Genomic DNA, 27,974 nt, shown 5'->3' on the forward strand with positions numbered 1-27,974 from the left:
ATGAAGAGTGGAGAGCAGAACAGATCATGGGGTGTCAGCAGAGGGGAGCGGGTTGTCGGAGCTGGAATGCACAGCCTCTCATCAGTCAGGAGAGAGTAACCCAGCCTTGGTTATAGAGTCATGCCTGAAACCACATCTGCGAGATCCCTGGTCCAGTGCTCCCTCCTCCTGACTGCCCTGCTTGGCCCAGCCCCATCCCAGGGCGTAGGATCCGGTGCTCTGGACCGAGGACCCGCCTCAGTGCAAGAGTCTGCAGGCTGCCCACTCCCATAGCCCCTGCCCCCAGAGGAAGCTCCCAAGAGTAAACACAGCCTCATCTTCCCGCCCACCGGGGTGTACCACATTCCACACCGGCCGGATTTCCAGTCACAAGGCTCTCTCCCTCTGCTACAGCCTGGTTTTCCTGAGGATGAGGGAGTCTCACCCCTGGGGGAGAGGCGTGGGGGCAGTTCTCACTTCTGCCTTCTTTCTCCTGGGCTGCTGGGGTCTCTCTGATTTCCAGCAGGTGGGTGCGTCTGCAGGCGTGGAGGTGTTCGGGGAGCCCTGGGGCTGGGCATCTGAGCTCTTCTGGGTGCTGAAGGAGGGTGCCCTGGGGAGAGACGGAACTGCCCAACAGCCTTTGAGCAGAGTGGGGGTGTTCTTTCAGCTTTGGGGTTTGCACTGGGGGGGTGGATCTGAGCTTGGGGTTTTGGGGATGGAGTATGCTCGCTGAGGAAGGAATGGGCTTGTTGGTACTGCGTCCTCCTCCCCTACCCCCCACCTCGATTCCCCCCCTTGCCTTGTCCCTCTGCCACCCCCCTCTCTCCTCTCTTCTCCCTTGTCCGTTCTGTCTTGCAGCAATTTCTTCAGGCTTTGGAGCCAGAGGAAGTGACTTCTTATTTTGGCCCTGAAGCTACTTTAAAAGGTACTTGTCATGGAGTCTCCTTAGCAGGGGGAGTTCCTCAGAGCCTGAGGGGCACATCCTGCTTGAGTCAGGGCTCTGCTGGGGGGAGGAGGTCCAAGAAGCTGCCGTCGTTCCTGTTAATTAACTCTGGACTTCTGCCAAGTCCGTAAAAACTGGTCTGGGTGTTCTGGACCAAGCTGGGGTTCTGACCCCAGGCTCTGCTCAACATCTCAAGGGAATGGTTACTAATTAGCTGGTCCCTTTTGCCCCGGGGGCCTCCCTTGGGCTGGGGGAGCTGCAGGAGCTCTTGTGGTTTCTGGTCATGGATGGAAATATTTATCCTTTCTGTGAGAAACAAGATAGGCGCTGGCTCAAGCTCCAGCCAGGGCCTTCCTGTCGCTCTCGGCCACATCTGTGGACTTCTCTGGGGTGCCAGCCCCCTTTCTGAGTTAGGCCATTGATCTCAAGGTTGCTGGGAAACAGAGGCAGGGTGGGCTAGTGGTCAGGCTGGAGAGAAAGAAGGGATGTCCCACTTGCGACTGAATTCTCCGTGGCCTGGGTCAGATGCACATCGAGCCCTGCTTGGGGCTGCCTGGGGGTGGGAGTGGGGACCAGAAACTTGTGTATCAGGACTCCAGGTCCCTGCAGCTCTCTGGGGGCTCCTTAGGGATGAGGCAGATGGGTGAAGAAGGATGGTGAGGCTGGCCTTGGGCACCTGCTTTTCCTAGAGGCCACAGAGGCTGTGCTTGGATCTGCTCTGCCTGTTGGGGTTCATGCCACCCCTCGTGAAACCCTGTCGTGGGGTGAGGCTAGTGTGCTGAGTGGCTGGTCTGCTCCAGGGCGAGGCCCAGATGGGAGAGGCAACTTGCAGTTCACCCCTCTGCAAGCTGGGAAGGGCTGAATTTGAACCCACGCTCTCTCCCCCCCTGGGGTTCCAGGCCAGCACGTTTCCCCATGCACCAAAGGGAACGAATGGGGCCCCCTCTCCTGGGCAGGAAGACCGGGAGGGCTGAGCAGGGCTGAGCAAGGCAGCCTCCTCTCTCCTGCAGTGCCTCCATTCGATGTGGCCCCTCTCAGCTGCATCTGTGAAGAGGGGCCCCAGGGGCCACCCTGCAGGGCCCCACGCTGCTCCCTGCACGCCTGGGGCCGGCTCTTCACCATCTCTTTCCCGCTGGAGCAGAGCCTCCTTACCGCCTCCTTCACCAGCGAGCACGTGCTGAATGCCTCCCTCCGGCTCCTGAGGCGGCCACCCCATCTCTGCTTCACGGGAGGCCGCCCCCTGCTGCCCCTGGGCGCTGTGGCCAGAGTCACTTACTGCTCGGGCCACTTGGTGAGTGGGAGCCCGGCTCAGCATCGGGGAGAGGCCATGCTGAGGGTGTGTTTGGTGGGACCCCCATGGCGCCGACAGGTCCCCCAGCTCCCTTCTGCCCAGCCAGATGTGCGGGAGGACACTACATTAGATCTTTGCCTCATGCCAGGCCCCATGAGGGCATGTTCCATGGAGGCTCAGAAAAACTGGCTGAGTTTCCCAAGGCCGCCCGGCTAGCAGGTGGCAGAGCAGTTTGAATCCAGGGGGCCACGGGATGGAAAGAGCCAGGGCTTGGCAGTCAGCCCTTTGAGTTCAGGTTCCAGCTCTGTCCCTTAGTCCAGATGACCTTGGACCAGTCACTCGGTTGGATCTCAGGCTCTTCAACTGAGAAATGATGAGGTATCTTGGTTTGTCATGAGGCCTGGTGTCAGGTGTCCATGGAAATCTGTCACGATGCATTGGTCAAGCCAGAGCCACTTATGTCATTACGTGCCCCTCTGTGGTTGCTGCGTTGGGCAGCCCAGTGTGGGCCGGGACACATGCCACTCCAGCTCAGTCTAGTGACTGCCGTGCTGTCCGTTAGCATGGGCCTAGCTAGTCCCTTGAGGTCTCCTCCATTTCTGTACATGAGGAATCCCACCAGTGTCTCTCCCAGACCCTACAGCCTGGGACTCAAAGGCCACGACGTGAGGGAGGACCAGAGTGTGTGTGTGGGGGGTAGGCTGGAAGCAGGTGTAGCAGTAGGCACGGACCCAGAAGGGCCCAGGTCCCCAGCTGTCCCACAAGGATGGGCTTGGGGACGCTGGACTTGGAGAGGAGCCCTTGGAGAGAGCTCAGGGCAGGTCCGTGCCCAGTGCTGTGACGTCCCAGAGAGGCCCTGTCATGCAGCGGGGCCGGTGGCCTCTGTGCCAGGCTGCTCTCTCTTCTCTAGGAGGGCAACATCCTGGTGGGTGCGGACAGGTTCTACGTTCAGCCGGTGAGGAGGCGGCACCGGGAACTTGTGCCTCCCTGGGTTCGTTCCCAGCCCCACCTGATCCACAGGCCTGTACCCAAGGCCCCCACAGCCCCTAAGGCCCCAGAAGTCATCCAAGGTACAGCCCCTGGGAGAGGGAGGGTGGAGCTGCCCTTGGGGACAGCTCTGGGGGAGGGCCAGCTCTCCCCAATGCCCAGGTGGCCATGCAAAATGCCACAAACTTGAGTGAACCATCTTTGTCAGGATGCTGGGGAGTGGGTAGGCCAGGGGAACACGTGGCCGGCCATCAGCCATGTGCCCAGTTTTCTACCTGGGGGACAGGTAGACATCCAGCCTACAAACAGCTCTTCGTAGCTTACAAGGCACGTTCTCAGACGTGCGCTGTTGGCAGGACATCGCTTACTGGTATTTGTTGCTAGTACAGACGGAACACGGAGGCCCAAAGACAGAGAGTGGCCGCTCAGGGCTGACATGACGGCTCCAGGGCACAACCAGGAGTGGAGCTGGCTCTGCATTCTCCCAGGCCTGCTCGTCCATCGCCCGGGCTGCATCCAGGGGCAGGCAGGGCGCTCTCTTGGGCTCTCCTTGTCATCTTGGAATGACCCTGTTCTGCTCTCCAGGAGGTGCCCAGAGGGGCATCAAGGAGGCAGAGCCAGTGCCTGGGGCTTTGGGGAGACCCAAAGGACAAAAAGGCTTCACAATAGCTCCCTCCTTGGGCTCTGCACTGCCACTGGGCCCTTTCAGATGCCCCAGAATGCCTGGTCACTAATGCGATCTGGCCCTCGGGGTGGGGTGGAATCCAAGACTCAGCAGTCTCTTGGGCTAGCCACCACTGGTTCTAACAGTCACCGCAGAAAGTGACTTCTGACAGCTTGGGACCCTCAACCCTCGAGGCCAGCTCCCGGAGGGCCAGAGGTAGGGGCTGAGAGTGGGTACAGCCCAGGCCTGCTCCCGGCGTGCTCACCCACCTGGGAGGCAGGTATTCCCTGCTCCCCACATTCCCCATGAGAAAGCTGAGCACCCCTGACTCCCTAAACTCCATAGTGGGAAGTGGCAGGGACAGGGCTCACACGATGTCTCCCAGCCCAGGAAAGACCTGGCTGTGGCTGGCCAAAGCCACAGGTCATCTGCTTTCTAGAACCTTTGCTGTCAGCCCTGCCTCCTCCCTCAGCAGGCCGTCCTCCTTACCCTCGCGTCCGGAGATGGGCTGCCGGGAGTGTCCTGCACCTGGAGTTGCTGGTGGCCGTGGGCCCCGACGTCTATCAGGCTCACCAGGAGGACACTGAGCGCTACGTGCTCACTAACCTCAACATGGTGAGTGTTCCTTGCGGAGCGGGCTGCTTGGATGGTGCTGACCATTAGGCGTGGGACTTGGGCCTCTGGATACAGCGCCCCACGCCAGGGACTTGGAACGGAATGTGAGTGGGCTGGCTTACCTGGTAGTTTGAACTCGGGTTGAACTCAGGTGTAACCCTAAGGCTGGGGTCATGCTTGGGGCCCAGGGCCTTGCGGTGGGGAAGGGTGCGGCCTGCCCTTTGCTTCCTCCTCCCCTCCCTCACCTGGAGCAGAGGTGGATGAGGTCCTGGGACCCCTCTTGGCTCCCTAGTGCACCCCACAGCCTCTTATTCCTTGGGTCCCTTCTCTCCAGGGGACTCTCAAATCTGGCCTCTGTCCTGAAGCCCATTTGCTCCATGGGCACCTTGGCCAGCACTGCTGGCCCTCTCCTTGTGGGCACCCCCATTGCTGCCGGCCTCTCCTTCACTTGGCTTTAGGGGTGAAGGTGGGGTGAGAAGTACGACTCCCACTGAGTGTTAGCAGAGAGACAGGTGCTCAACAACCGAGTGCTCACGCGTAATGTAACAGACTCCATGAGACCCCGTGCCTGCAACTAGAGAATGCATGTGGGACCCCCCCACACCCAGTGACTGCTCTAGACTGCCATGGAAGCTTCCACAGCATCAGGATATTAGGACCAACACTGCAAGGAGAGGGCCGCCCACTTGTAAGCTGGCCCTGGAGGGTGGGCTGCCCCCAAGAATGTGCAGTAATCAGCACCACTTTGTGCCCAGCCTCAGGGATGGCCACCTGTTTGGGGCAAAAGGAAATGTCCCCCCAGGCTCAGAGCCCCAGGCCTCCCAACCTGTCCCTGTCCCCTTGTGTTTTCTGGGCCTCTGGGTCCCAGGGCCACACCCCTGGAGTCCCGCCCCCTTGCAGACCTGACCCAAGCCCACAGGGAGCCTAAGGTTTCTGCCTGCAGCCCGAGAGGCCAACAGCATTTCCTTTGAGTCACTTGAAAGCTCTTGTTTTCAAGCACTGGCGGTCCCACCTCTAATATGCTGACACCCGGTAATGGTGCCATACTCCCTCTGCTCGTTTGATGTGCCTTCTGAGGACCCGGGAGGGTGGTAGATGCCAGCCTGGCTCCTGCCCAGACGACGGACACCCACTCTGTACCAGCTGCTTTGTTCCTGAGCCTGCTAACAGCCACGGAAGGCTTTCCCTCCATTTCACAGATAAGGAACCTGGGCTTCCAGGGTCAGTTAACAGGATCCCGAGCAGCTGGGAGGGGAAGCAGTGGAGCTTGGATTCAGGCTCAGGCCCGCTGAGGCCGGTGACAGCCGAGTGCTCTCGTGGGTACCACGTGTAATTCAGAGGACAAGCTGGTGCCAACAGCCACACAAGTCAACCGTGATCGGCATCTTGACACATGCGCTGAAAGAGAGCCAGGGGGCTGGCTGGGGGTGGGGGGAGCCTTCTCTGGGGTACCCAGGAAGGGGCTTGTGGAGGGAGGGAGGGCCTCATGCCGCCTCATGGAGATGTGCAGGTTAAATAAGCAGAGAGCGGTGTTTCAGGTGGATGGGCAGAAAAGAGAAAGGACAGGGTGAATCTGGTGAGAGGGGAGCAGTGTTGGAATGGAATGTTCTAGATTAATAACAACTATTTGCATCCCATTGTTTCCGGGTTGTTTTGTGTGTGTGTGTGTGTGTGTGTGTGTGTGTGTGTTGGTTGGCCTTCTTGAGCCCTGAGCAAGGGGAGGACCAGTGCACACCTGCCCATCCCTGTGGCTTGTTCCCCGCCCAAGCACTAGCATCTTCCCCCGTGCTGATGGAGCATCTTCTCCGGGCCTGAGCCCACCAATCAGGCCACGCCAGCCCCCATGAGTCACCTCTCTCTCCTGCCCTTCCACAGGGGTCAGAGCTGCTGAGGGACCCGTCCCTGGGGGCTCAGTTCCGAGTACATCTAGTGAAGATGGTCATCCTGACCCAGCCTGAGGTAGGCACCGAGCCGGGAGCCCAGAGTCACTGGAAAACCCACTTCTGTTCTCTTTACCTCTTCCTGTGGGTCTCCCCACCTGTAGCATGCATAGTAACAGGGCTGTGGTGAGGACCAAGAGGCCAGCGGCCGTCAGCACCCCGTCGGGTGCAGCTCTCATAAACATGGGCTTTGTTACTGATCCCCCAGGATGCTCCGAATATCACAGCCAACATCACTGCGTCGCTGCTGAGTGTCTGTGAGTGGAGCAGGACCATCAACCCCGAGGACGACACAGAGCCCGGGCATGCCGACCTGGTCCTCTATATCACGAGGTAGCCGTGCTCCCCAGGGGCACGCCAGCCCGCTTGGGAGCTGCTCCCCATCTCTGTAAAGGCAGTCTGGCTGTGGGCAGGCACCTCAGCACCACCCAGGTGTCTGTTCTCTCTTCCCAAGGTTTGACCTGGAGTTACCTGATGGTAACCGGCAGGTTCGGGGGGTCACCCAGCTGGGGGGTGCTTGCTCCTCCTCCTGGAGCTGCCTCATCACTGAGGATACTGGCTTTGACCTGGGGGTCACCATCGCCCATGAGATTGGGCACAGGTAGGCATCCTGTCCCCACGCTGTGGCCCAGGAGCTGACCAGGGCTCCCAAGAGGTCATGGGTCACGTCGAGGCTGGCGGTGGGCCCTGGAAGAATCTGCTGAAGGAATCTAATACCCTTGGCCCCAGTGGACCTGGGGGTGGGGGAGGGACAAGGGCTGGGAAATCTGATACTTCTTGATTACCAGGTGATTAAAAAAAACGTTTTTTCCCCAAAAAACAAGCAGGACAAAAGGAGAAAATAAGTTTTCTAGGAAATTCAGGTAAAGAAAAAGCAGGCTGTCAAAATTATCCCAGATCCTACCACTTAGGGATAACATCTGTTCACATTTTATGTTTTAGTCATTTCTTACCCACACACATAATTTTTTATTTGCAAAATCGGGATTATATTGTCTATTGTTTTGTTCCTGGTTTTTAATGGAACAATACATCCCAAACATTTTTTTCCCAGATCTTTTATAATTTTTTTTTGGTATGCACTGTAATTTATTTAACTAATCCCCCATTGTTGGCTTTTTAGGTTGTTTCCAAATTTTTCCTGTTATGAGCATTCTGCATTCTGTAGGCAAATCTTTGTTCCTATTGTCATTTACCCCAAGTGGTGAGCTTCTTTCCTTGATGATTTTTAGTCTTTTCATTATGAAAGTAATAACCACTTGCTGTAAAAAGTCAGTACAGAGACTCCTAAAGTAAAGAGTGAGTCTGTGCTCCTTCCCCCCAGCCCCCACCTGCCCCCAGGCCTTAAGGCCCCTTTGAGTTCTGCTGTGGAATTCCCCACACCCCATCTCTGTGGGTGGCTCAGGTGCCCAGCGAGCCTGGGGCTCCTCACACCCCCATCAGCCCACAACAGCTCCACCTTTACCCTGGTTCCTGTACCTGCCCTTGACCCCCCAACCCCCACCCCACCGCACCCCCACAATGCCTCCATCTGTCTTGTTTGGAGGAAAAATGTTTTTTTTGTTTGTTTTTGTTTTTTTTTAAAGAAGGTTTTGAAAAGCACCCACTGGGAGTGGAGACCATGGCCAAAGGCCTGCACATTTTCTCGACTTTTTTATTAACCTTATGATACAGGCAGTGGATGAATTTTCCCACCCTGAGCCAGCCCACAGATCCAGCAAATAATCACCGGCAGCCCCGACCCCCCAAGGTGCCTCGGGACCCCATCCTCCCTGACTTATAACGTCCAGGATTAGTTTGGTCTCAACATTTTTAAAGACTTTTGATATTTATTAGCCGGAAGAGGCAGGAGCTCCCTGGTTGATCCAGTGCTCTCTCGGGTGGGAAACTGAGGCAGGGTCGGGAGGCCGCTGGGGTGTGAAACCGCACCGCCGCGCTGCCGGACTCCGGCCAGGCCTGGACTGGAGCGGGGGTTGGAGGGGGTGGGTTCGCGAGGGGACCCTCAGCGTTGCCGCCCCCCGCACAGCTTGGGCGTGGAGCACGACGGTGCGCCCGGCAGCGGCTGCGGGCCCAGCGGCCACGTGATGGCGTCCCAGGACGCGGCGCCCGCCCGGACCGACCTCTCGTGGTCCGCCTGCAGCCGCCGGCAACTGCTGCACCTGCTCAGGTAGCTGCATCCGCCACCCCGCCCAGCCCTCCCCACGCCCCCATCTCCACGCGGGGCGCGCCCCTACTTGTCCCCCAGACCCACCCCTCCATCTGCCCCAGCCCTGCCCAGCGCTCTGTTCAGTCCTATCGCCTCCCCGCGTCCTCCTCCCCATGGGCCGCAGCACCTCCCCGGCGCACTCCTCCACCCTCCGCCACGCCCCTGCACCCACCCTTCCACCTACCCCTCCGCGTGCGCGCCCCTCCCTCCGTTCACACTTCCCTGTGCCGGCTCCCTCGTTCCCTCCCACTCCCGCGCACCCGCTGTTCCATCGCCCTCGCTTCTGCGCCCGCCCCTCAGTTCTGCCCCACCCTGCTTTTGCCTCGACCCTCCATCCCACCCGCTCCCCAGTCCAACTCCCGTCTGCCGCATCCCCCTCCTCCCCGCTGCATCGCGCCGGGCATCTGCTCCGGCCCTACCTCCGCTCCGCCCTGGCTCCGGGCTTGAGCCTGGTCCCAGCCCAAGGCCGGCTGTCGGTGCGCGTACGCGCTGAGGACTCCCGTCCTCCCCCATCCCGCCCCCACCCCGTGTCCGCCCGAGCCTGAGCCGCGGCCTTGTCGCAGCGCAGGACGGGCGCACTGCATGCGGGACCCGCCAGAGCCGCGGGCCAGGGCCGCGGGGCGCCCTCCGCAGGCGCAGCCCGGCCTCCTCTACGGCGCCGACGAGCAGTGCCGGGTTGCCTTTGGTGCTGCGGCCGTGGCCTGCACCTTCACCAGGGAGCACCTCGTGAGTCCCGCCCGCCCGCCTGTCCGCACCCCAACGTGTGCTCCCTCCACCCGCGCCCAGCGGTCCGCGCTGTGAGCTCCACTGGGCTAGGCTGTCAGTCACTTCTTAAAATTCTTAATTTTTTAGCAAGAGTCCCCATGTTTGTTCCCCATTTTGACTGTGTCCCACAAATTATTAAAGAGCCGGCCCTGGCAGGCTCCTGCGTCCCTGGACGTGGAACTTAAATAGGCAGTTACCAAAGGCTTCCAACCCAATGGGAACTTGGAGGGCTTTCCAGAAGAAGTGACCTCCAAACCAAACCCTATAGCAGGAGTGTGAGCCGGCAGGGGGAGGGGAGATGAAGGGGGCAGGCATCCCAAAGACAGACTTCCTCCCTGGGCTGCACGGGACTTTCATGGGCCCCAGGCACCTTTGCCTTAGTGGGCCTCTTCCTCCATACAAAATATTAAGATTTATTATCAGTGTTTTTATAAATGTTGTGTAAGTGTTGTAAATACAAATACATTAATGTTACATATTAGAACATTTTCTTTGATCTAAAAGACCGTCTTTTTCTTTTGATTTTAAAAGAAATGAAAACATATTTGTAGGCCCCTAAAATGACTGTGGGCCCTGGTCACTGTCCCTGTCCCATGGAGAGGTCTGCCGTGCCCTTTCTCCCGGGCCACCAGTGCCCACGGAACAGCATATGTGTCCCTGTGTCCTGTGGTGTGGGGGGACAATTAAGACTGGACGCTGAGCCAACAGGCTGTAGTGGCCCCGAGCTGGCCACCTGTCTCCCCTCTTAGGACATGTGCCAGGCTCTGTCCTGCCACACGGACCCCCTGGATCAAAGCCGCTGTAGTCGTCTCCTCATTCCTCTCCTGGATGGGACAGAGTGCGGCGTGCAGAAGGTCAGAGCAGGGAATGGAGGGATGTTAGAGTGTGTGCGTGCGTATGCATGCACGCGTCCATGCGTCCATGCGTCTTGGTCACCTGGTCTGGAGAGCTGGGCGGCAAGATGCTTCCGTGTGCCAACTGACTTGCCCTGCCTCCCTGCAGGGCCTGGAAGATGGGGTGGGTTTTCTAGGTTCGCAGGACCAGTGAAAACTGACAAGGGGCTCACCGGTGACTCTGCACAGGCGGGTGGGGGAATCCAGAGCCCCGCCTTCCCCGCAGCGTTGTGGAGTTTCTTTTCCCCCTTCCCTGGGTTGGAGACGGCTTGTGTCGTCACCCCTGACCCACAGAGGAGACAAAGGCTTTGAGTGGTAGTGATTGCGCAGCCCAGCTCCCTGACCCAGACTCCCTCTCGTTGGCCATACCAGGCAGCGTCTGCCTCTGCCCTGCAGACCTCAGGGCCTCTGTCCTTCCTCTCTGCCTGGTGTGGCCAGACCCTTCCTCTGTCCTACAGCCTGGGGTTTGCCCTCTTCCATTTAGCATTGTTTCCTGAGCAGGATGGGAGTGCGGGAGCACGTGTGCACACCTGTGTGGGTGTGGGTGCCCTGTGTGGGGTCCCCCAGGTGTGGGATGGTGTGCCCTGTGTGGGGGGTGCCCCAGGTGTGGGATGGGGTGCCCGTGGGTGTGGGGTGCCCCAGGTGTGGGATGGTGTGCCCTGTGTGTGGGGTGCCCCAGGTGTGGGATGGGGTGCCCGTGGGTGTGGGGTGCCCCAGGTGTGGGATGGGGTGCCCGTGGGTGTGGGGTGCCCCAGGTGTGGGATGGTGTGCCCTGTGGGGGTGTGCCCCAGGTGTGGGATGGGGTGCCCCAGGTGTGGGATGGTGTGCCCTGTGTGGGGGGTGCCCCAGGTGTGGGATGGTGTGTCCTTCTCTTGCAGTGGTGTTCCAAGGGTCACTGCCGCTCCCTGGCGGAGCTGAGCCCCGTGGGGGTGGTGCACGGGCACTGGTCTAGCTGGGGCCCCCCCAGCCCTTGCTCCCGCTCCTGCGGAGGAGGTGTGGTCACCCGGAGGCGGCAGTGCAAGAACCCCAGGTATCACCTGGAGGGGGCCCTGTCCTTCAAGTCAGGGAGGGGGTCTGCTCCAAATTCCCTGATTGGGGGGCAGTGGGTCACCTGTCACCCCTTGTGTCTCGTGGACATTTTCAGGCCTGCCTTCGGAGGGCGTGCGTGTGTGGGCGCTGACCTCCAGGCTGAGATGTGCAACACCCAGGTAGGCCTGCTTCCCCAGGCCAGGACGAGAGGCTCAGGTCGGCAGCGCCGGGCCCTGGGGAGCCAGAGGATCAGGGCGGCTGTAATTTGTGGTTCACGCCAGGGCGTTTTTGAGTGAGGGGGTTCTGCTCTGCCTCTGCTGGGACCACAGTGGGTGCTCCAGGTGTCGCACCTCCATCCCCACGTGCCACTGCCCTCCCTGGCGGCACCCCCTGAAACCATCCTTTCAGTCCAAGCACAGGTGAAATTCACATCATATCGAATCAGCCGTTTTAAAGTGTGGGATCCAGTGGCATTGGTACATTCACCATGTGGTGCGACCACCACCTCTATCAGGTTCCAAAACGTTTCCATCACCCCAAAGTCGAACCCCAGAGCCATGAAGCAGTCACTCCCTTCCCCATCCTCCAGCCCCTGGCAACCACCGGTCGCTTTCTGTCTCCGTGTACTTACCTGTCCTGGACGTTTCATAGAAATGGAATCCCACGGTAGGGGGGCTTTCGTGGCTGGCTTCTTTCACTCAGCATCACGTCCTCAAAGTCATCCACGTTGTAGCAGGTGTGAGAAGTTCACTCCTTTTGATGGCTGAATAACATCCCATTGTACGGATGGACCATGTATTATCTGTTCATCTGCTGATGGACGTTTGGGCCGTTTCCACCTCTTGGTTATTGTGAATCATGCTGCTGTGGACACGTGTGTCCGTGGACTTCGGTGCCAGTTTTTATTTCTTTTGGGTATACACCTAAGAGAGGAGTCGCTGGGTCACATGGTATTTCTACGTCCAGTTCTTTGAGGAACCTCCAAGCCATCCTGCACAGCAGCTGAGCCATTTCCCTTCCCCACCAGCAATGTGCAGGGGTTCCAGTTTCTCCGCATCCTCCCCCTCCTCTCCATCCTTGCTGTCCGTGGTTTTGATCGTGGCCGTCATACTGGGTGGGAACTGCTAGAATGGTTCCTTTGACCTTGAGTTAAGTTTGGCATCTGGTAAGACCTTCCCTCCCACCTTCTCTAGGCAGGCATGGGGCCTCCCCAGACCGGGAAGGCACAGTCTTCACCTGGAGCCCAGGCTCGGGGGAGGGGAGCAGGCGGGCAGTGCTCTTTATCTCATTGTCGCCGGGCAGTAGGTCCTGCCCTGTGTCCCTGCAAATTCTCCTGGATTCTCCCATCAACAGAGAAAGGCTCGTGTCTCCCCCACTTTACAGAGCAGGGAACCCAGGTGCAGCCAGGAGCTGGGCTCAAACCCACATTGTGACCCTCGCACTGTGGGGTGCCTTGTGGTCCTCAGTGGCAAGGGCCCTCGTCCTAGTTCCCCTGCCCCAAGCCCCTCCTCCCAAGGCCCCTCCTGTGCCCGTCCCCTGTCTCCTCCCCACCAGGCCTGTGAGAAGACCCAGCTGGAGTTCATGTCCGAGCAGTGCTCCCAGACGGACAGGAAACCGCTACACCTCTCCCTGGGCAACGCCTCCTTCTACCGCTGGGGCTCCGCGGAGCAGTACAGTCAAGGTGGGGCTGGCCCCCATCGCCCCGATGCTGTTGAGAGCAGGGCTCCGGCTCAGGCTCTGCGTCAGTCGCATCACGTCCTGGTGCGACCCCTTGCTAACAGGCCTGGGTCTCGGCTTTCCCATCTGTAAAATGGAGATGAGCGCAGGGCTTCCCTGCTCGGGTGATAGGATTCAGTGACGTGATCCTGGGGCCACACCAAGGGCGCGCCTTGGCTGGTAACTCAGTAACAGTCACTACATTGTGATTGTGATCACTGCCTCAGGAGGCCCGACCCGTGTCCCCAACCCAAAGGAGGAGGCCAGATGGCCTGGCCAGGGCGGGCCCCCCTGGGTTGTGCTTTGCGGGGTCGTTGCCTTCCCTACTCCCTGTCACCCTCACACGAGGGTTCCCTGTCCCTCTGCCTCCCCAGGGGACGCTCTGTGCAGACACATGTGCCGGGCCATTGGCGAGACCTTCATTGTGAGGCGTGGGGACAGTTTCCTGGATGGGACCCGGTGTGTGCCAAGTGGTCGGCGGGAGGACGGGACCCTGAGCCTGTGCGTGTTTGGCAGCTGCAGGGTAGGCGTGTGTGGGCAGCAGAGGTGCCCTCCCATCCGCGGTGGCCCTGGGGCCAGTCACATCAGAAGGCAGATGCTAAGGGGCTCAAAGGGGGCCAGGTCTGCGGGCCCCCATGAAGCTGTAGCAGAGTTTGCATGGGGTAATGCCAGGGCACTGGGCTGACCTTGGAGTCAGCTGGGGGCGGAGAGCCCTGCTGTGACCTCGGGCGGGTCCTTTACACCTGCTCCCTGCGTCGGCGTAGGATGCTGCCTAATGCCGCCTGTTTCTTGTGTGAATCCCAGAGCCCCAGCACCCTCCAGTGACACCTGCCCAGGTGTCACTTGCTACTGCTCTTTGCACAGACATTCGGCTGTGACGGCAGGATGGACTCCCCGCGGGTGCGAGACGTGTGTCAGGTGTGCGGAGGGGACAACGGCACGTGCAGCCCGCGGAACGGCTCTTTCACGGGCGGGAGGGCCAGAGGTAGGGGCTTCCCTCGGGACGAATGGCTGGGCTCCCCCCAGCCTCTAAGAACCACCTGCAGCTCAGAGCCGTGGCCGTGAGCCCTGGCCCCTCCTCGTGGGCCTCAGCCTCCATCCTCCTCTCCACCAGCCTCCCCACACAGCTGAGAGTTCGATGAGGCCACCGCTGGGATAGTGGCGCTTTGGGAACGGGAGCTCACGGTAGCTGTGATAAAACCCGGACACTGGGCAGTGTGGGGTGGGCTGGCCTCTCCTCTCCGAGGAATCCTATCAGAAGGGGTGCTATACTTGGGAAACCCTTGACTTGGATCTATTTATAAAAGAGGTTAAGTCATTCACAAAGTAGGCACTTAGAGGGTCAGCCAAGCAGTGGGGTCCCCCCTCCCTGTGGTGGGCCACGTGCTGAGCCCGGAACCTTGGCTTCAGTCCCTCCACCTAGCCAGGGCAGCACCCTGGAAGGTGGCCGTCCAGCCTGGCTTGGATTGGCCCCCTGGGACAGGGGACTCTACTCTGAGGCAGCCCTGTTGTTAGCTTTTGGTGTCGAGGTGCTTTTTCTCAGACAACTGAAATCTGCTCCCTTTCACTGCAATGTCAGTGACCTGAGACCACCCACCCTCTCCTGCTTCCTTCTAGAGTATGTCACGTTCCTGACCGTGACCCGCAACCTGACCAGCGTACACATCACCAACCGGAGGCCTCTCTTCACACACCTGGGTGAGCTGGCCAGTGGACGCTGCCCCTGAGGTAGCCAAACTGAAGTCTGTACAGCACGGTCCCCAAGATGCCCTCACTACTTTTTTTTTTAAGGTTTTATTTATTAGAGAACACGAGTGGGGGGCAGAGGCAGGGGGAGAGGGAGAAGCAGGCTCCCTGCTCAGCGGGGAGGGGGGGATGTGGGGGACTCGATCCCACGACCCTGAGATCACGACCTGAGCTGAAGGCAGATGCTTCACTGACTGAGCCCCCCAGACGCCCCAAAATGCCCTCACTTCTGATGCCGCCTGCAAGTGCAGGGGGTTCCCTAAGCACCGCCAGGGTGGATAAGTCACTAGGAGGACCCCCAGAATGCTGAGAGCTTTTGTCCCCGCGGTTCTGGCTTGTTACAGGGGAGGGAGACAGTAGAAGAAGCCAGAGCGGGAGATGCCTAGGGCAGAGTCTGGGAGGGTTCCATGTCCAGCATCGAAGTGTGACATTATGTACGGGGTATTGCCAACCCCAAGCTCACCTGGGTTCAGCATCCAGTTTGATTAGGACTTCGTGATGCGGACATGAGGCATGATTGATTGATTACTCACGTGGATGGCCTCTAGTCTCTAGGTTCACGGATGAGATCAATGCAAAGCTGCCGTCCTACCTCACATATTTGGTCTTTCTGGCTTGGCCAGTCCCCACCTTAAACAAAGATACTCCTGTCCCGTGTGACATAAGTCCCTTCTCAGAAGCCCAGGGCAAAGGCCACATCTGTCTTTGGGCACAGCCACTTTCTTTACCCACTCAATGCCACAGTGTTTCTTGATTTCCCGAGGGCGCCTACACCTGCCCTTGGAATCTGGGGTGGGGGTGCTGGCCCTGGGGGCCTTGAGTCCCGGAACCTGCCTGTAGAGCTCCGTGGGGGCAGACTTGGTGAGAGGGCAGATCCACAGTGCTCACCACATTCTGGACAGAGGTGCAGAGCCACGGACATGTGGTCAGACGCCTGTGGGCATCTGGGAGGGTGGTGCCCTGCTCACTGCAGAGACTGCCTGACCAGCCAAAGCACCAGGCAGATGGGCTCCCCGGGGAGGAGAGCTGGGGCAGTGGAGATTCATCCCACTGTTGCTACCACCCCGTTCCTTAAGTCAGGCCCTCTTCTGTGAGAGGGCTGGTGCCCAGCTGCCACAGGTGTGGGGGAGGTGGCGCTCCCCCTGCCCACAGCCTTGCTCCCCCCACAGCAGTGCGGATCCGAGGGCACTACGTTGTGGCTGGGAATTCCAGCATCTCTCCCAGCACCACCTACCCTTCCCTCTTGGAGGACAGCCGTGTGGAGTACAGAGTGGCCCTCACCGAGGACCGGCTGCCTCAGCTGGAGGAGATCCGCATCCTGGGACCCACCCAGGACGACGTGGAGATCCAGGTGACCAGGAGGGCCTGGGGGAGCCAGCAGGGGCCTCATCCTGGTGTCACTCCTTCCCCTGACTCCCTGTGCAGCCCAGACCACCCACCTCCCCCCCGCCAGGAACAGTGTTCCCAGGCAGCCAAGCGGCTATGTCTGTGTCCTTTGTGGTGTGTATAAAAATACAGATTCCTGGGCCCTTCTGAATCAGGACCTGCCAGGTGGGGCTCAAGAATCCTCATTTTAACAAACAGAGGATGGTGCCGTGTGCCCAGATGAGGCCTTGGGGGGTAGGGGCTGGAAACTTGGGGGCCTCCGGGGCTCTGCCCTCCAGCCTGGCCCCGCTCTGGGGCTGGTCTTGGGCACAGAGCCCAGTGACCGGCTGAGCTCCTACAGGGAGGCCAGTGGACAAGGCCCCGCGAGCTCTCCGTCTGTCTCCTGCAGGTTTACAGGCGCTACGGGGAGGAGTATGGTGACCTCGCGCGCCCAGACATCACCTTCACCTACCTCCAGCCTCAGCAGCCACAGGCCTGGGCATGGGCCGCTGTGCGGGGGTCCTGCTCGGTGAGCTGTGGGGCAGGTGAGGCCTGGAGCAGGGCTCGCCAGAAGCACAGTTTGCCCCCTGCAGGGAGGTGGCCCAGCCTCCCTCTTTCCTCCCAGGGCTGCGCTGGGTGACCTACAGCTGTCTGGACCAGGCCAGGAACGAGTGGGTGGAGGCCGCCCGGTGTGAAGGGAGCCAGCAGCCGGCAGCGTGGCCAGAGTCCTGCGCCCCCTGGCCCTGCCCCCCACAGTGAGTGCTGCCCACGCTCAGCCACTGCCACTGGGCTCTCGCTGGCTACGGGGCCCACGTGGCATGCGCTCGGTGAGGCCACTTCCAGGCACGGACACTGCCCTGGGAGGTGGGTTATGTCAGTGCCCCCCATTTTGCAGGTGAGGATGTTCAAACTCGGGCAAACACGGGTGACACAGGAGCCTAGCGTGACCCACACCCGCTGCACCTCGTCTGCGGGCAGCATGTGCCCGCTCTGAGCTCACTGCCGGGTGGAGGTGACTGCCCTCCCCGGGAGGGTTGTGGTGAGGGTCAGAGAGGTGACGGAAGTACCTGGACTGTGTGGTTGGCAGGAGCACAACATTGGGACAAGGCTGTCTCTGTTGGCTGCAGGGCTGGTGCAGCTACCCGCCACCACTTCTTTAAATTGAATGATTGATTGATTGATTGTGGGCTCCACATGGGGCTTGGATTTGTGACCCTGAGATCAAAACCTGAGCTGGGATCAAGAGTCAGGTGCTCAACCGACCGAGCCCCACAGGTGCCATTTTTATATAGGTGTCCTTGGGCTCTGGTGCAGCTTAGGGACACTTGGAGGGCCACTGGGTGGAGCAGGCTGTCCCTGTGCAGTGTCCCGGCACTTGCAAGGACATGGGCCCGGCCCAGAGCAGGGAAGCCAGTCAGCGGGACAGATCTGCTCATCTCTCACCACCTCTCCTGAGCCAGTCCTCAGGGGGACGGGGCCCCAACGCTCTGTCTCCTCCTCAGCTGGGCAGCTGGAGACTTCGGTGCGTGCAGTGCCTCTTGCAGGGGGGGCGGTGCGTTGCGTGGAGGCCCAGGGCAGCTCCTGAAGACGTTGCCCCCCACCCGGTGCAGAGTGCTGGCCCGTAGCCGGCAGCGGTGGAGGCCTGCACTCTCAGCCCCACCCGGGGAGGTGAGGGCAGGGAGGCGGGGAGGCGACTCCCTGGCAGGGCTTGTCCCCGCACTGAGCCCTACCCTTTCTGAGTGTCCCCTCTCCCCACGGACTCTGGCTGGGCCCCACCATCCCGGAGTGGCCGGCTTCAGAATTACTATCCAAGAGACCCCGGGCCGGCCATTTCCCTCTCTGAACCCCCAAGTCCCTGCTCACGGAGGGGCTGTGAGGACCAAGTGAAGCTGCACACATAGAGCCCTAAGTGTCCCTTTGTCATTACCATTGCCGTCCCCATGGTGCCTCTCATCCCTTCAGTGTCCCAGCTGACAGCGTCTTCTTCCCATTTGCCGCCAACTGGCTGGGTGACCAGGTCAATTTCCTTCCCTCTCTGGGCCCCAGTTCTGTTACTTGTCCAGTGAGGAGGCGCTTGGCCTGGGTCACTGGTAGCACATGCATGGCTTGGGCTGCTTTGCCTCTCTCCCGTGTGGGGCAGACCTGGGAATGACCACCCTTTCCCACAGAGGCCCGCTCCTGCCTCGGCACCCTTCCTGCCTCAGCTCGGCTGGCAGCCACCCCGGTCAGGGTTGGCACGTCCGTGAAACGCCGTTGCCATCCCTGACCTGGCTGACCTGATTCCATTTCTCGGCACCTGCTAGGGTGCAAGGAGTGATGGTACTTTCTGGACGGAGGCCCACCTTCCTCTCTGGAAGGCCGGCAGGTCCGGGCCTGTGTCCCGGCACCCAGGCTGCCGAGTGGAGTGCCGGCAGCCGCTCATCCAGCTCTTTAGGGAGTGGCCTCGGGGTTTTGCTCCTTTGGGGGGCTCCTCTTTGAGCTCTTGGGTACGGGGGTGCGGGTTCACTGCCTCCCCGCCGGGGAAGCTGGGCCGTATGTACAGCCCCATGAGGCAGGGCCTGCTGTCTGTCCTGTCCTCAGGCAGGAGAGATCAGATGCATGCTCATCAGCCTGTGGAACAGACCCGGCTTCACAGAATAGGACGTGTGTGCACGGGGCAGAGGGCCTGGGGGCACTGGCCACCGCTGGGCTGTGCTCCACAGACGAGAAGCTGCCTGCCCTCGAGCCCTGTGTGGCCATGGCATGTCCTTCAGTACCGGGCCAAGTGAGTGTCCTGGGCACGAGGGTACCCCAGGCTATTGGGGGCTTATCTGACGGGAGAACGGGGAGCACTGGGTACCCTTGGCCTCCTGGCCAGAGCGCAAGGACTATCCTTCTGCAATGCTGCTGTGTATAGGATCTCCCTGGTCAGAGCGTGAGCCTAGGGAAAAAGCTCAGGGCCCCTCCCCCCTCCAGCTGGCAAGCCGGGCCCAGGCCCCAGGCCCCAGGCCCCGTTAGACTGCTGCCAGTTCTCTGCCCCACAAAGCAACACTGTCACTCTCCCACCTGCTTCCCGGGGCTCTGGCTGGGGGGCATTGCTTGCAAACAAGGGTACTGGCCAAGCCTGTGTCCTCGAGACCGGTGGGGATTGCAGCGCCAAGTGTGCCTGCGAGCCTGGCTCCTGAGCCCCGGCCTCAGCCCTGCCCCACAGTGACCACTCATGCTGGTACAGAGGCCAAGGTGGGTAGTGGGCGGGGGCATCCTTCGGCAGCCAGAAGCAAGTGTCCCCGGAAAGGAGCAGCAGGGAGGGGCCGCCTTTGAGGTGCTGGTGACCACTCTGCTCTCTCCCGAAGAGATTGGGTGGGTGGGGGTGGAGGACCAGGTGTTCAGGGATCCAGAGGTGGGATGCCCAGACCCACCAGCCTGTTACTTATCCCCTGCAGCCAGAACCCCGGTCTCTGGAGGAGGAGGCCACATCCCCACCAGGCAGTGCCAGGCTGGGGGCTCACGCCGAACACATGTGGACTCCCCTGGCGGGGCCATGCTCTGCCTCCTGTGGTCGAGGTGAGGCCCCCAGGGCTCGTTGGCTAACTCTTACCTGCCTACATTTTGCCTAGTGCTAAAAAGCATTTGAATTGGCTTACAGAGAATCCAGACCAGGTCAGAACATGACGTCAATACGAGGAGGTTGGGGCGAGGTATGGACAGCCACGTAAATGTCTTTATTGCTTGGCTGAAAGACAGGAAAGACGATAAAACTCGGCAATATTGGCAGCCAAGTGTATTTCTTAGGGTCTAGGAAAGTGGGCCTCGAGAGCTCTGGGCTTCCTGGCGGCCCAGCTAGAGGAGCAACATTTTAAGATACGTTGTGTTCTTAAATTACAACCCTCAGCACTTGCTCAGTGAAACCTGTGCATGTTTAGAATCAAGGCCAGAGAATTTTTTTTTTTTTTTTTGGAGCATAGCTCTAAAGGAGAGATTCGAGGAAACGGACCCTGATAACGTCTTGTTTATAAACACAATAAGAGATTGTCGAAGAGCAATTCTCATAAAGTAACAATAAACAGCAGCTACCACTTGAGTTCCTACTATGGGCCAGGCACTTTGTGGCTGCGCTTTAAAAATCTATATAAATATCCCTGCAAGTGAGGCAGCATCAGTTGAAAAATCTGAGGCTCAGAGAGGTTAAGTCACTTGTCCAAGGTCACACAGCTGGTAAGTGGCAGAGTCAAGACTCGAACCCAGGTGGGCCTTATCTGCTGGAGCTCTCCAGAGAGCTGGGCACCCGTAGTTCTTGTCGGAAACTCCTCTTGGGGCTCAGGGGCTCTGCTTCATTGCTACAGGCCTGATGGAGCTGCGCTTTGTGTGTGTGGACTCTACCCTGGGGACCCCTGTCCAGGAAGAGCTATGTGACCTGGAGAGCAAGCCTGGGAGCCGGCGGGAGGCCTGCCAGGCTGCCCCTTGCCCAGCTTGGTGAGTGGGGGTGGAGACTCTGTGTGTGGGGGGGACAGCAGCAGCCTGGGTCCCCTAGGGAGGAAGGAGTCTCACCCTGGGGTGTAGCCTCTGATGGAGCGCTGGCCTTCTTATTGCAGGTGGGAGACCCGAGCCTTGGCACCATGCCCAGTGACCTGCGGAGGGGGGCGGGTCCCACTAGCTGTTCGCTGCGTGAGGCTGGACCATGGCCACCCTGTCCCCCTGCCTCGCTCCGAGTGCTGGCCAGTGCCCAGTCCCCGCCCTGTCCAGGACTGCAGTCCGGAGCCCTGCCCTGCCAGGTGGGCCCCTTCCCAAGGAGATAGGTGGTCCTAGGCATGCATCCTTGGAGGTGGCCTCATCATCTCCCTGTAAGCTCCTGACGCTCAGTGCCCTTACCTGCAGGCGTGGGTCCCACGGGTGTCCTAGAAGGCTGTGGTGGGTTTAAAGCATGTGAGTTGCGTCACAGGGGATCTGGGATGCTGTGGGCACACGTATGTGGCTGATGGTTCATTTGTCATCACTTGCTCTTCACTGAGACCCTGCCATGCCCAGGGGCCGTTCCGATAGTAGGGAGACAGCAGTGAGCAGGACAGACAGGCACCCCGGCCCTCCTGGAGAAGATGCCGGGACAGTGGGGAAATGGAAGAGAAAGAAGACAGACCGGGAGATAACGTTCGATGGTGGTATTGGTGTGATGTGGCAAACACAGCGGGAAGGAAGATTGGGAGTGCCGGCCAGGCCTGGGAGGGAGGGGGGCGGCATTCCTATTAGAGATAGACATCTTCGCAGGCCCCCTGGGGTGCCCTGCCTCTCCCCGGCCTGCCCTTTGAACGCATCAGTTTGCCCTCAGCTTTCTGTCAGTAAAATGGGCTCCTTGGAATGTTCTCTGTCCGCTGTGCCCGGCTTCTCGGTGGAGATGTAAGGGGGACCTTCCCAGTCTGGAGAAATGAGCGGAGGCCCCGCTCCCCTGGGTCGTCCCCCCAACTCCGGTTTGCCCCAGGTGGCGGCACGAGCTGGCGGAGTGCAGAGTGAGCTGTGGGAGGGTTTGTGCAGAGGATGCTGTATTGTGCACTGGCCCATGGGGAGGACAAGGACGAGGAGGTCCTGCCGGATACCGTGCCAGGGGCTGCCTGGCCTGGAGCAGCAGGAGGCCTGCAGCCCAGAGCCCTGCCCGCCCAGGTCAGCAGCCCCCAGGTGTCGAGGAAGCAGCCTGAGGGCCCGGAGTGTGCAGACACCACGCCAGTCGCCTCGGGGCTTATAGGGCCGCTCTGGCCCGGGAGACGGTCCTCGGAAGCGGGACTACCCGGCAGGCTGCACTAGGAGTCAGAGGGGACATTCCAACAAAATGCAAGCGGCGCTGCCCGTTCTCATCGGGCTGTGGGTGTGGGAGGGCTGGCGAGCGTCACCGGGAGAAGGCAGCATTTAAGCGGAGCCCGACGGTGGTCCCAGCTGGGGCATGGGACCGAAGAGCTCAAGCCAGCGAGGTCCAGAGGCGGGGTCGGAGCCTGCGGGAGGAGAGCAGACAGTTGCCCGCCTGATTCACAGTGCTCCCACCGTTGCTGCTTTGTTGTTTTGCACTTTTACTAATGAAATGCTTTTCTGTATCATCCAGAGAGGAAGGGAACAGTCACGTGTCACTACCAGATTTAATAGATGGGCTATATTGCTGTCTTTCCTTCGAGTTGGTCTCCTTGGCTTTTAAAGAAATAACACTGTTACAGATAAGAATTCATTTAAGTTAAAAGCCTTAGCTCATCTGTGGTTTATTTGGGGGCATGTTGCAAAGTAGGGAGCATACTTATTTTTCCAAATCATTAACCGAATTTCCCCCAGCCAGCTCCTTTATCGTGTCCTAGATCCTTGTGTATGTTGGGATCTATGTCAGGGCTCTCTACAGGTTCTGGTGTTTGTAATCCCCTGCATACCAGATTGTTTTAAATACTGTAGCTTTATGGTCCATTTACCACCCGCACCGATGTCTCTTGGCTTCTTTGCTTGTGCTAAAGCCCCTTGGCTGTGCAGCACATTCATTCATACAGGAATTTATCTGGGACTTATATGGGAATGTGACACACACATGGGCTCGGGCTGCTCCACAGATGTCACGTAGCTGCATCCTCCTTGATGTTCTGGAACACACTCCTGCCTCAGGGCTTCTGCCCCTGCCTTCCCCCTGCGGGAATGCATCTGCTCTGGATATGCTTTCGTCCAGGCTCTGCTAGGAGCATCGCAGCAGCGAGGTGGGGAGTCCTCCCTGAGCACTGCTCCCGAACGGCACACTCTGCCCACCCCATGACTCTTGGCTCTGCCTTCCTCTACCGCCCAGCACTTCTTCCCCCGTTTGCTGTCTGTCTCTTCCTTCGAGCCGAGTGGTTTCTCCACCAGGGGCCATTCTGCCTCCCACGGGACATGTGGCAATGTCTGGAGACATTTTCAATGTCATGACTAGGGAAGGGGGATGCTAGTGGCGCTGGTGAGTGGGTGGAGGCCAGGAGGGCTGCTGAATGTCTTACATTGCACAGATGCCCCCACGACAGACCCGCCGGCCCCAAAGGTCAGGCGCGCTGAGGTGGGGAAGCATATGTGCTCTGAAGGGCGGTGTGGGGGTCTTGGTCTGGTTCACTACATCTCCCTAGCGTCTAGAACAGCGCCAAGCCCACTGAAGGCATGTGTGTGTGAGCCAGGAGGTGGCACAATGTCACGATGAGGGCCTCAGGCTCCAGCACGGGCTCCCTGGGTTTGGTCCCAGCTCTGGAAAATGTCGGCTCTTATCATTTGTTGAACAATTACAGATTACCACGGGCAGGGTTGACCACTGTTGAGATTCGTTTTGCCTTCTCCTGGGGCACCTTCTCCCCCATCCCTGTTCCTTGGATAACAGAGGAACGGTGAGCCGTTGACAGGAAGGGCTTGCCCTCCCTGGGCTCAGGGCCGCCCTCTGGGCCTTTGCTTCTTGCAGGTGGAAAATCATGTCCCTTGGCCCATGCTCAGCCAGCTGTGGCCTTGGCACGGCCACCCGCTCCGTGGCCTGTGTGCAGCTCAGCCAAGGCCAGGACGTGGAGGTGGATGGGGCAGCCTGTGCGGCTCTGGTCCGGCCTCAGGCCAGCATCCCCTGCATCATCGCCGACTGCACCTACCGGTGGCATGTCAGCACCTGGACGCAGGTAAGTGCTGGGGCTGTGGCTGTGGCTGGGGAGTGGGTCCGCTGAGGGTCCTCACCCACGGGGACCCTGGGGGCTTTGATTCATTGTGAGCCCCTGAAAGGAGGGGGAGAGTGGGGTGGGAGGAGGTGGTCGGGGCCCCGAGACCTGATGGGCAGGTCTGGACCGAGGTCTGGAGACACCAGGAGATAAAGGGGAAGGTAGCTCCATCCCACACCTTTGCATTTCCGGGGCCGTCCCATGCCCAGTACCTTGCAAGGTTCTAGAAAGACAAAGGTAAATAGGGTTAGGTCTCCCACTGGAGGCACTCGCTCATGGTGTGGAGGGGAGAAGAGGAAAAGCAGACAGCTGCCGTCGGCATCGATCAGAGGGCTCTGGGCATCTGGGTCGGGTAGAGACAGGCGCTCGGAGGAGGGCAGTGCAGGGCAGGCCGGCAGGGTGGGTGCCAGCTGCTGAGCCTCAGTCTCCTCATCTGCGGAATGGAGACATGGGCTCCCCTCCTGGGCTGTGCAAAGATTAGATCGGATCGTGCGTGGCCAGTGGTCACCACTGTGCCCGCCGCTCCCTGGCAAGGTCAGCCTCAGCTCGCTCTCCTCTTTCCTGGCAGTGCTCTGTCTCCTGCGGAGATGGCATCCAGCGCCGGCATCTTGCCTGCCTTGGACCCCAGGCCCAGGCACCCGTGCCGGCCGCCTTCTGCCGGCATTTGCCCCAGCCAGCCACGGTGCGGGGCTGCTGGGCCGGGCCCTGCGCCAGGCAGGGGACTCCCAGTCCGGTGCCCCATGACGAAGCCACTGTTCCAGAACAGACCACTGCTGGTGCTCCTCCGGAGTGGCCCCAGCACCGGGCCCACCTCCTCTCCCCAGCCCCCTGGCTTCAGGGGCTTCTGCCTGGGCCCCAGGAGAGCCCCACTGAGTCCAGTTATGTTCTTCAACCTTTCTGTCTGGGCAGGTGGCTGGCTGCGGGAGGGGCGGGCAAAGGCTTCTCCACTGGGAGAGCTGGGACTAGCTCCTTGGGAGGACCCCTGGGGTGGTGCTGTGGAGCCCCCTTGGATCGCTGGGAGGTGTGTGGCTGGACTGAAGGGATGGGCTTGGGAGGTGGTGCTCTGGCCTGGCCCTCTCCTTCCACTTTGCTTCTGCTGACAGAGCGCAAGCTCATTTTTATTATCAACAAGGGAAAGGGAACGTGAGGTTTCGCCGAGTCAGCCCCAGATTTGTGGGACTCAAAGCCATGCCCTGCTGTATACGCTGCCTCCCTCTTACCTGAGTGTCTGGAAGCGGCTCTGGGCCCTGGATGGAGACACCGGGACCCATGCAGCTCCCTTCCACCGCCCCCCGCCCCCCAAGCCTGCTTCCGGCGGGGCCTAGGAGGATGCCAGCCACCCCACCTGCCAGGCTCCTCCCCAGCACGCAAAGCCCCGGCCCCGCCCCGAAGCTCTGTTCACCCATGCTCCTGCTTTCTAGGTGCCTGTGGCCGGCAGCACCTTGAGCCGACAGGAACCATTGACATGCGAGGCCCAGGGCAGACTGACTGTGCGGTGGCCATCGGGCGGCCCCTGGGTGAGATGGTGACCCTGCACGTCCTTGAGAGCTCCCTCAGCTGCAGTGCTGGTACGTCTCGGGCCGTGTGCACAACTGCTGTCAGGCCACCAGGCACCAGGGAGCACGACCCCGGCCTGCCCTGCTCCTGGCAGGATGTGCCGCCTGCAACCCCACCTGGAATCCTCATGGCCATCCCGCGGGCAGCTGTGGGATGGTCCCCATTCTGCAGATGAGGAAACTGAGGTTGTGTCTGGGGACTTAGAGTCACATAAGCTGGGACGTGGGGGGACCCCGCCCGCGGCTCGCTCTACCCCAGGCCCACAGTGCTGCCAACCCTCACCGCCATGCCACTTCCTAGGGGACATGTTGCTGCTTTGGGACAGGCTCACGTGGAGGAAGACATGCGAGAAGCTGCCTGGCATGACTTTCAGCTCCAAAACGAACACGCTGGTGGTGAGGCAGCGCCGTGTGCGGCCGGAAGGCGGGGTTGTGCTGCGGTATGGGAGCCAGCCTGCCCCGGGAACCCCCCACAGAGGTACGGTGGGGCGCCAGAGCCTCCCCCCAGTCCCTGCAGGGTGGCTGGGTGGGCGCTGCTGCCCACGGGGCGGCCGGGCAGAGAGGGCACCGACAGAGATGGAGGAGGACCCCGCCAGCTAGCCCCCTGACCCCAGGATGAGGTCCCTTCACGTGTGCTGCATCCCTTCCTCGCCGGGGCCTTGCAGCGACATGGGTGGGCGTGGGACTCTGACATCGTCACCCTGTCGCTCAGGCCGGCCCCCCGCCCTGGCCCTGGCACTCATGTCCTTCAAGACCCTTCAGGGTCCTCCGTGTGCATCTCTCCCCCGCCCCCAGCCCTGTTCCCGTGCACCGTCCTCTTGGCTCAGCCCCCACAGAGCTGGTGTGTGCACGCATGCTTGTACATGCTTGTACATGTGTGCACACACACAACCTCATGGAGGAGATGGCATCCCATGGCCCCCCTAATGTCCTCCAGTAGCCCTTGGGAGGCCTCTGGGGACTTGGCCTCTCCCAACAGCCCAGGCTGGCCGAACACGACTTCCCTAGCCAGTTCCAGAGGTTTCTGGGATCCCCCTGGCTTTGCCTCTACAGAGATGTGACAGCATCCCCCACCTCTCAGTGCCCTCACTGAGAGCCAGGCTTTGAGTGCCCAAGGGGCTGGCTGCCCCTTCTCACAGCTCCTTACTTCCTGGCCTCATGCACATGGGCTCTTGTTCTCTGGGGGCCCAGGGGTGCAGGCAGGCGGGGTTCCAGTGGGCTCCTAGTAATGGCAGTGGCCTTTGTGACAGGTTCAGTGTTAAGCACTTTTGCACATGCAAAGTCCTCCTAAAAACCTCTCTCCCAGGGTGCTACCTTCACTCTACAGAGGGGGGATTTGGAGCGCAGAGCATTGAAAGCCTTCACCTAGGGTCACACGGCAGAGAGTGGTAGAGGTGGGGTTCCGTGACGGCTTCTGTGTGGGAGACCTGATCTCGGCCACCACACCATATTGCCCCCCTTCACTGCTCCCCAGCTGTGAGCTGCCCTGGCCTCTGGCATTAGTGGTCATTCTGGGGGCTTCTAGGACCTGAGGTGGTCCACGCCTAGTCCATCCACCTACTCTTCTCTGCAGACTGTGACATGCAGCTCTTTGGACCCTGGGGTGAAATCGTGAGCCCCTCGATGAGTCCCGATGGGAGCAACTCGGGGGGCTGCCGCATCTTCATTAACGTGGCCCCACAGGCCCGGATTGCCATCCATGCCCTGGCCACTGATGTGGGCACGGGAACTGGTACCAGCTACGTCTCGGTAAGGCCACCAGGATGGGGACAGGAATGTGCTGACTTTTGCTGATTCTAGACAGCTGTCCCCGGGGATGGGAACCGGGGGTACTGTACTAGAGGACCCCCCGAGTTTGCTCAAAAACCTCAAAATTATTAGTGAAAGAATGGGAGAGAAGAATTTCTTCCACTTACCCACCAACAAATGTTTATTGAGCTCCGCACAAGAGTGAAATAGAAAAGACCTTTACTGATGTAGACGGTCAGTTAACCCAGGACTAAAGCATAATTTTAAACCCTGATAAAACTTTTCCAGAAGAGCGGGCCACCGCTCCCCTCCCGAGGTTCATGTGTTCTGGGAGAACTGTCCTCTGCAAGGTGTCAGCTCCCCCACTGGAGGCAGCCTGGCTTCTGGAATCCCAGCTCTGGCACCCTGGCTGTGTGTCCTTGGGGAAGTAGGACAACATCTCGGAACCTCAGTTTCCTGGGTAGAATAATAGTGTCTTCTTGATAGGGCTGTTGTGTGAAGACTAAATGTGACCCTGAGTGTATGGTGCCTTGTATATTAAAGGCTCCATGAATGCTAGCTAGTTATCATTTGTGGCTGGCCCTTTCCCCTCAGATCCGGGACATCCACAGCCTGAAGACGATGACATTTCACGGGCAGCAGGCACTCTACTGGGAGTCAGAGGGAAGCCAGGCTGAGATGGAGTTTAGCCAGGGCTTCCTGGAGGCCCATGCCAGCCTACGGGGCCAGTACTGGACCCTCCAGTCTAGAGTTCAGGAGCCTGGCTGGGCCGTGCCCTAGCTTCTTCTCCAAGCACATACCTCCAGGGACCTGTGGGCACAGTGGGATGCCTCCTCCAGATACTGGAAGAGAAAAGAAGGAGCCTGACATTTATGAGC

General features: G+C 60.0%; 1 protein-coding gene across 1 annotated transcript; it reads left to right on the forward strand.

The window, feature by feature from the left end:
- The first annotated feature begins 238 nt into the window (after positions 1-238).
- ADAMTS13 (ADAM metallopeptidase with thrombospondin type 1 motif 13) lies at positions 239-27,897 on the forward strand. Its single transcript, XM_045882030.2, is given in 32 exon segments — positions 239-505; positions 838-904; positions 1,933-2,213; positions 3,124-3,283; positions 4,304-4,479; positions 6,355-6,438; positions 6,628-6,752; positions 6,874-7,020; positions 8,446-8,586; positions 9,189-9,351; positions 10,140-10,244; positions 11,162-11,313; positions 11,428-11,491; positions 12,867-12,993; positions 13,403-13,551; positions 13,893-14,013; positions 14,646-14,726; positions 15,944-16,125; positions 16,549-16,684; positions 16,765-16,894; positions 18,720-18,909; positions 19,562-19,682; positions 20,462-20,591; positions 21,592-21,627; positions 21,629-21,706; positions 21,708-21,770; positions 23,551-23,755; positions 24,360-24,669; positions 25,213-25,359; positions 25,649-25,825; positions 26,921-27,096; positions 27,691-27,897. Coding segments are annotated over 32 exon segments (4,506 nt in total). The 5' UTR covers positions 239-409; the 3' UTR covers positions 27,877-27,897.
- Positions 27,898-27,974: the final 77 nt, after the last annotated feature.

The sequence above is a fragment of the Mirounga angustirostris genome, unplaced genomic scaffold (genome assembly GCF_029215605.1).
Source record: "Mirounga angustirostris isolate CCGP_5_RB_7025 unplaced genomic scaffold, mMirAng1.0.hap1 SCAF_15, whole genome shotgun sequence".
Lineage (NCBI taxonomy): Eukaryota > Metazoa > Chordata > Mammalia > Carnivora > Phocidae > Mirounga > Mirounga angustirostris.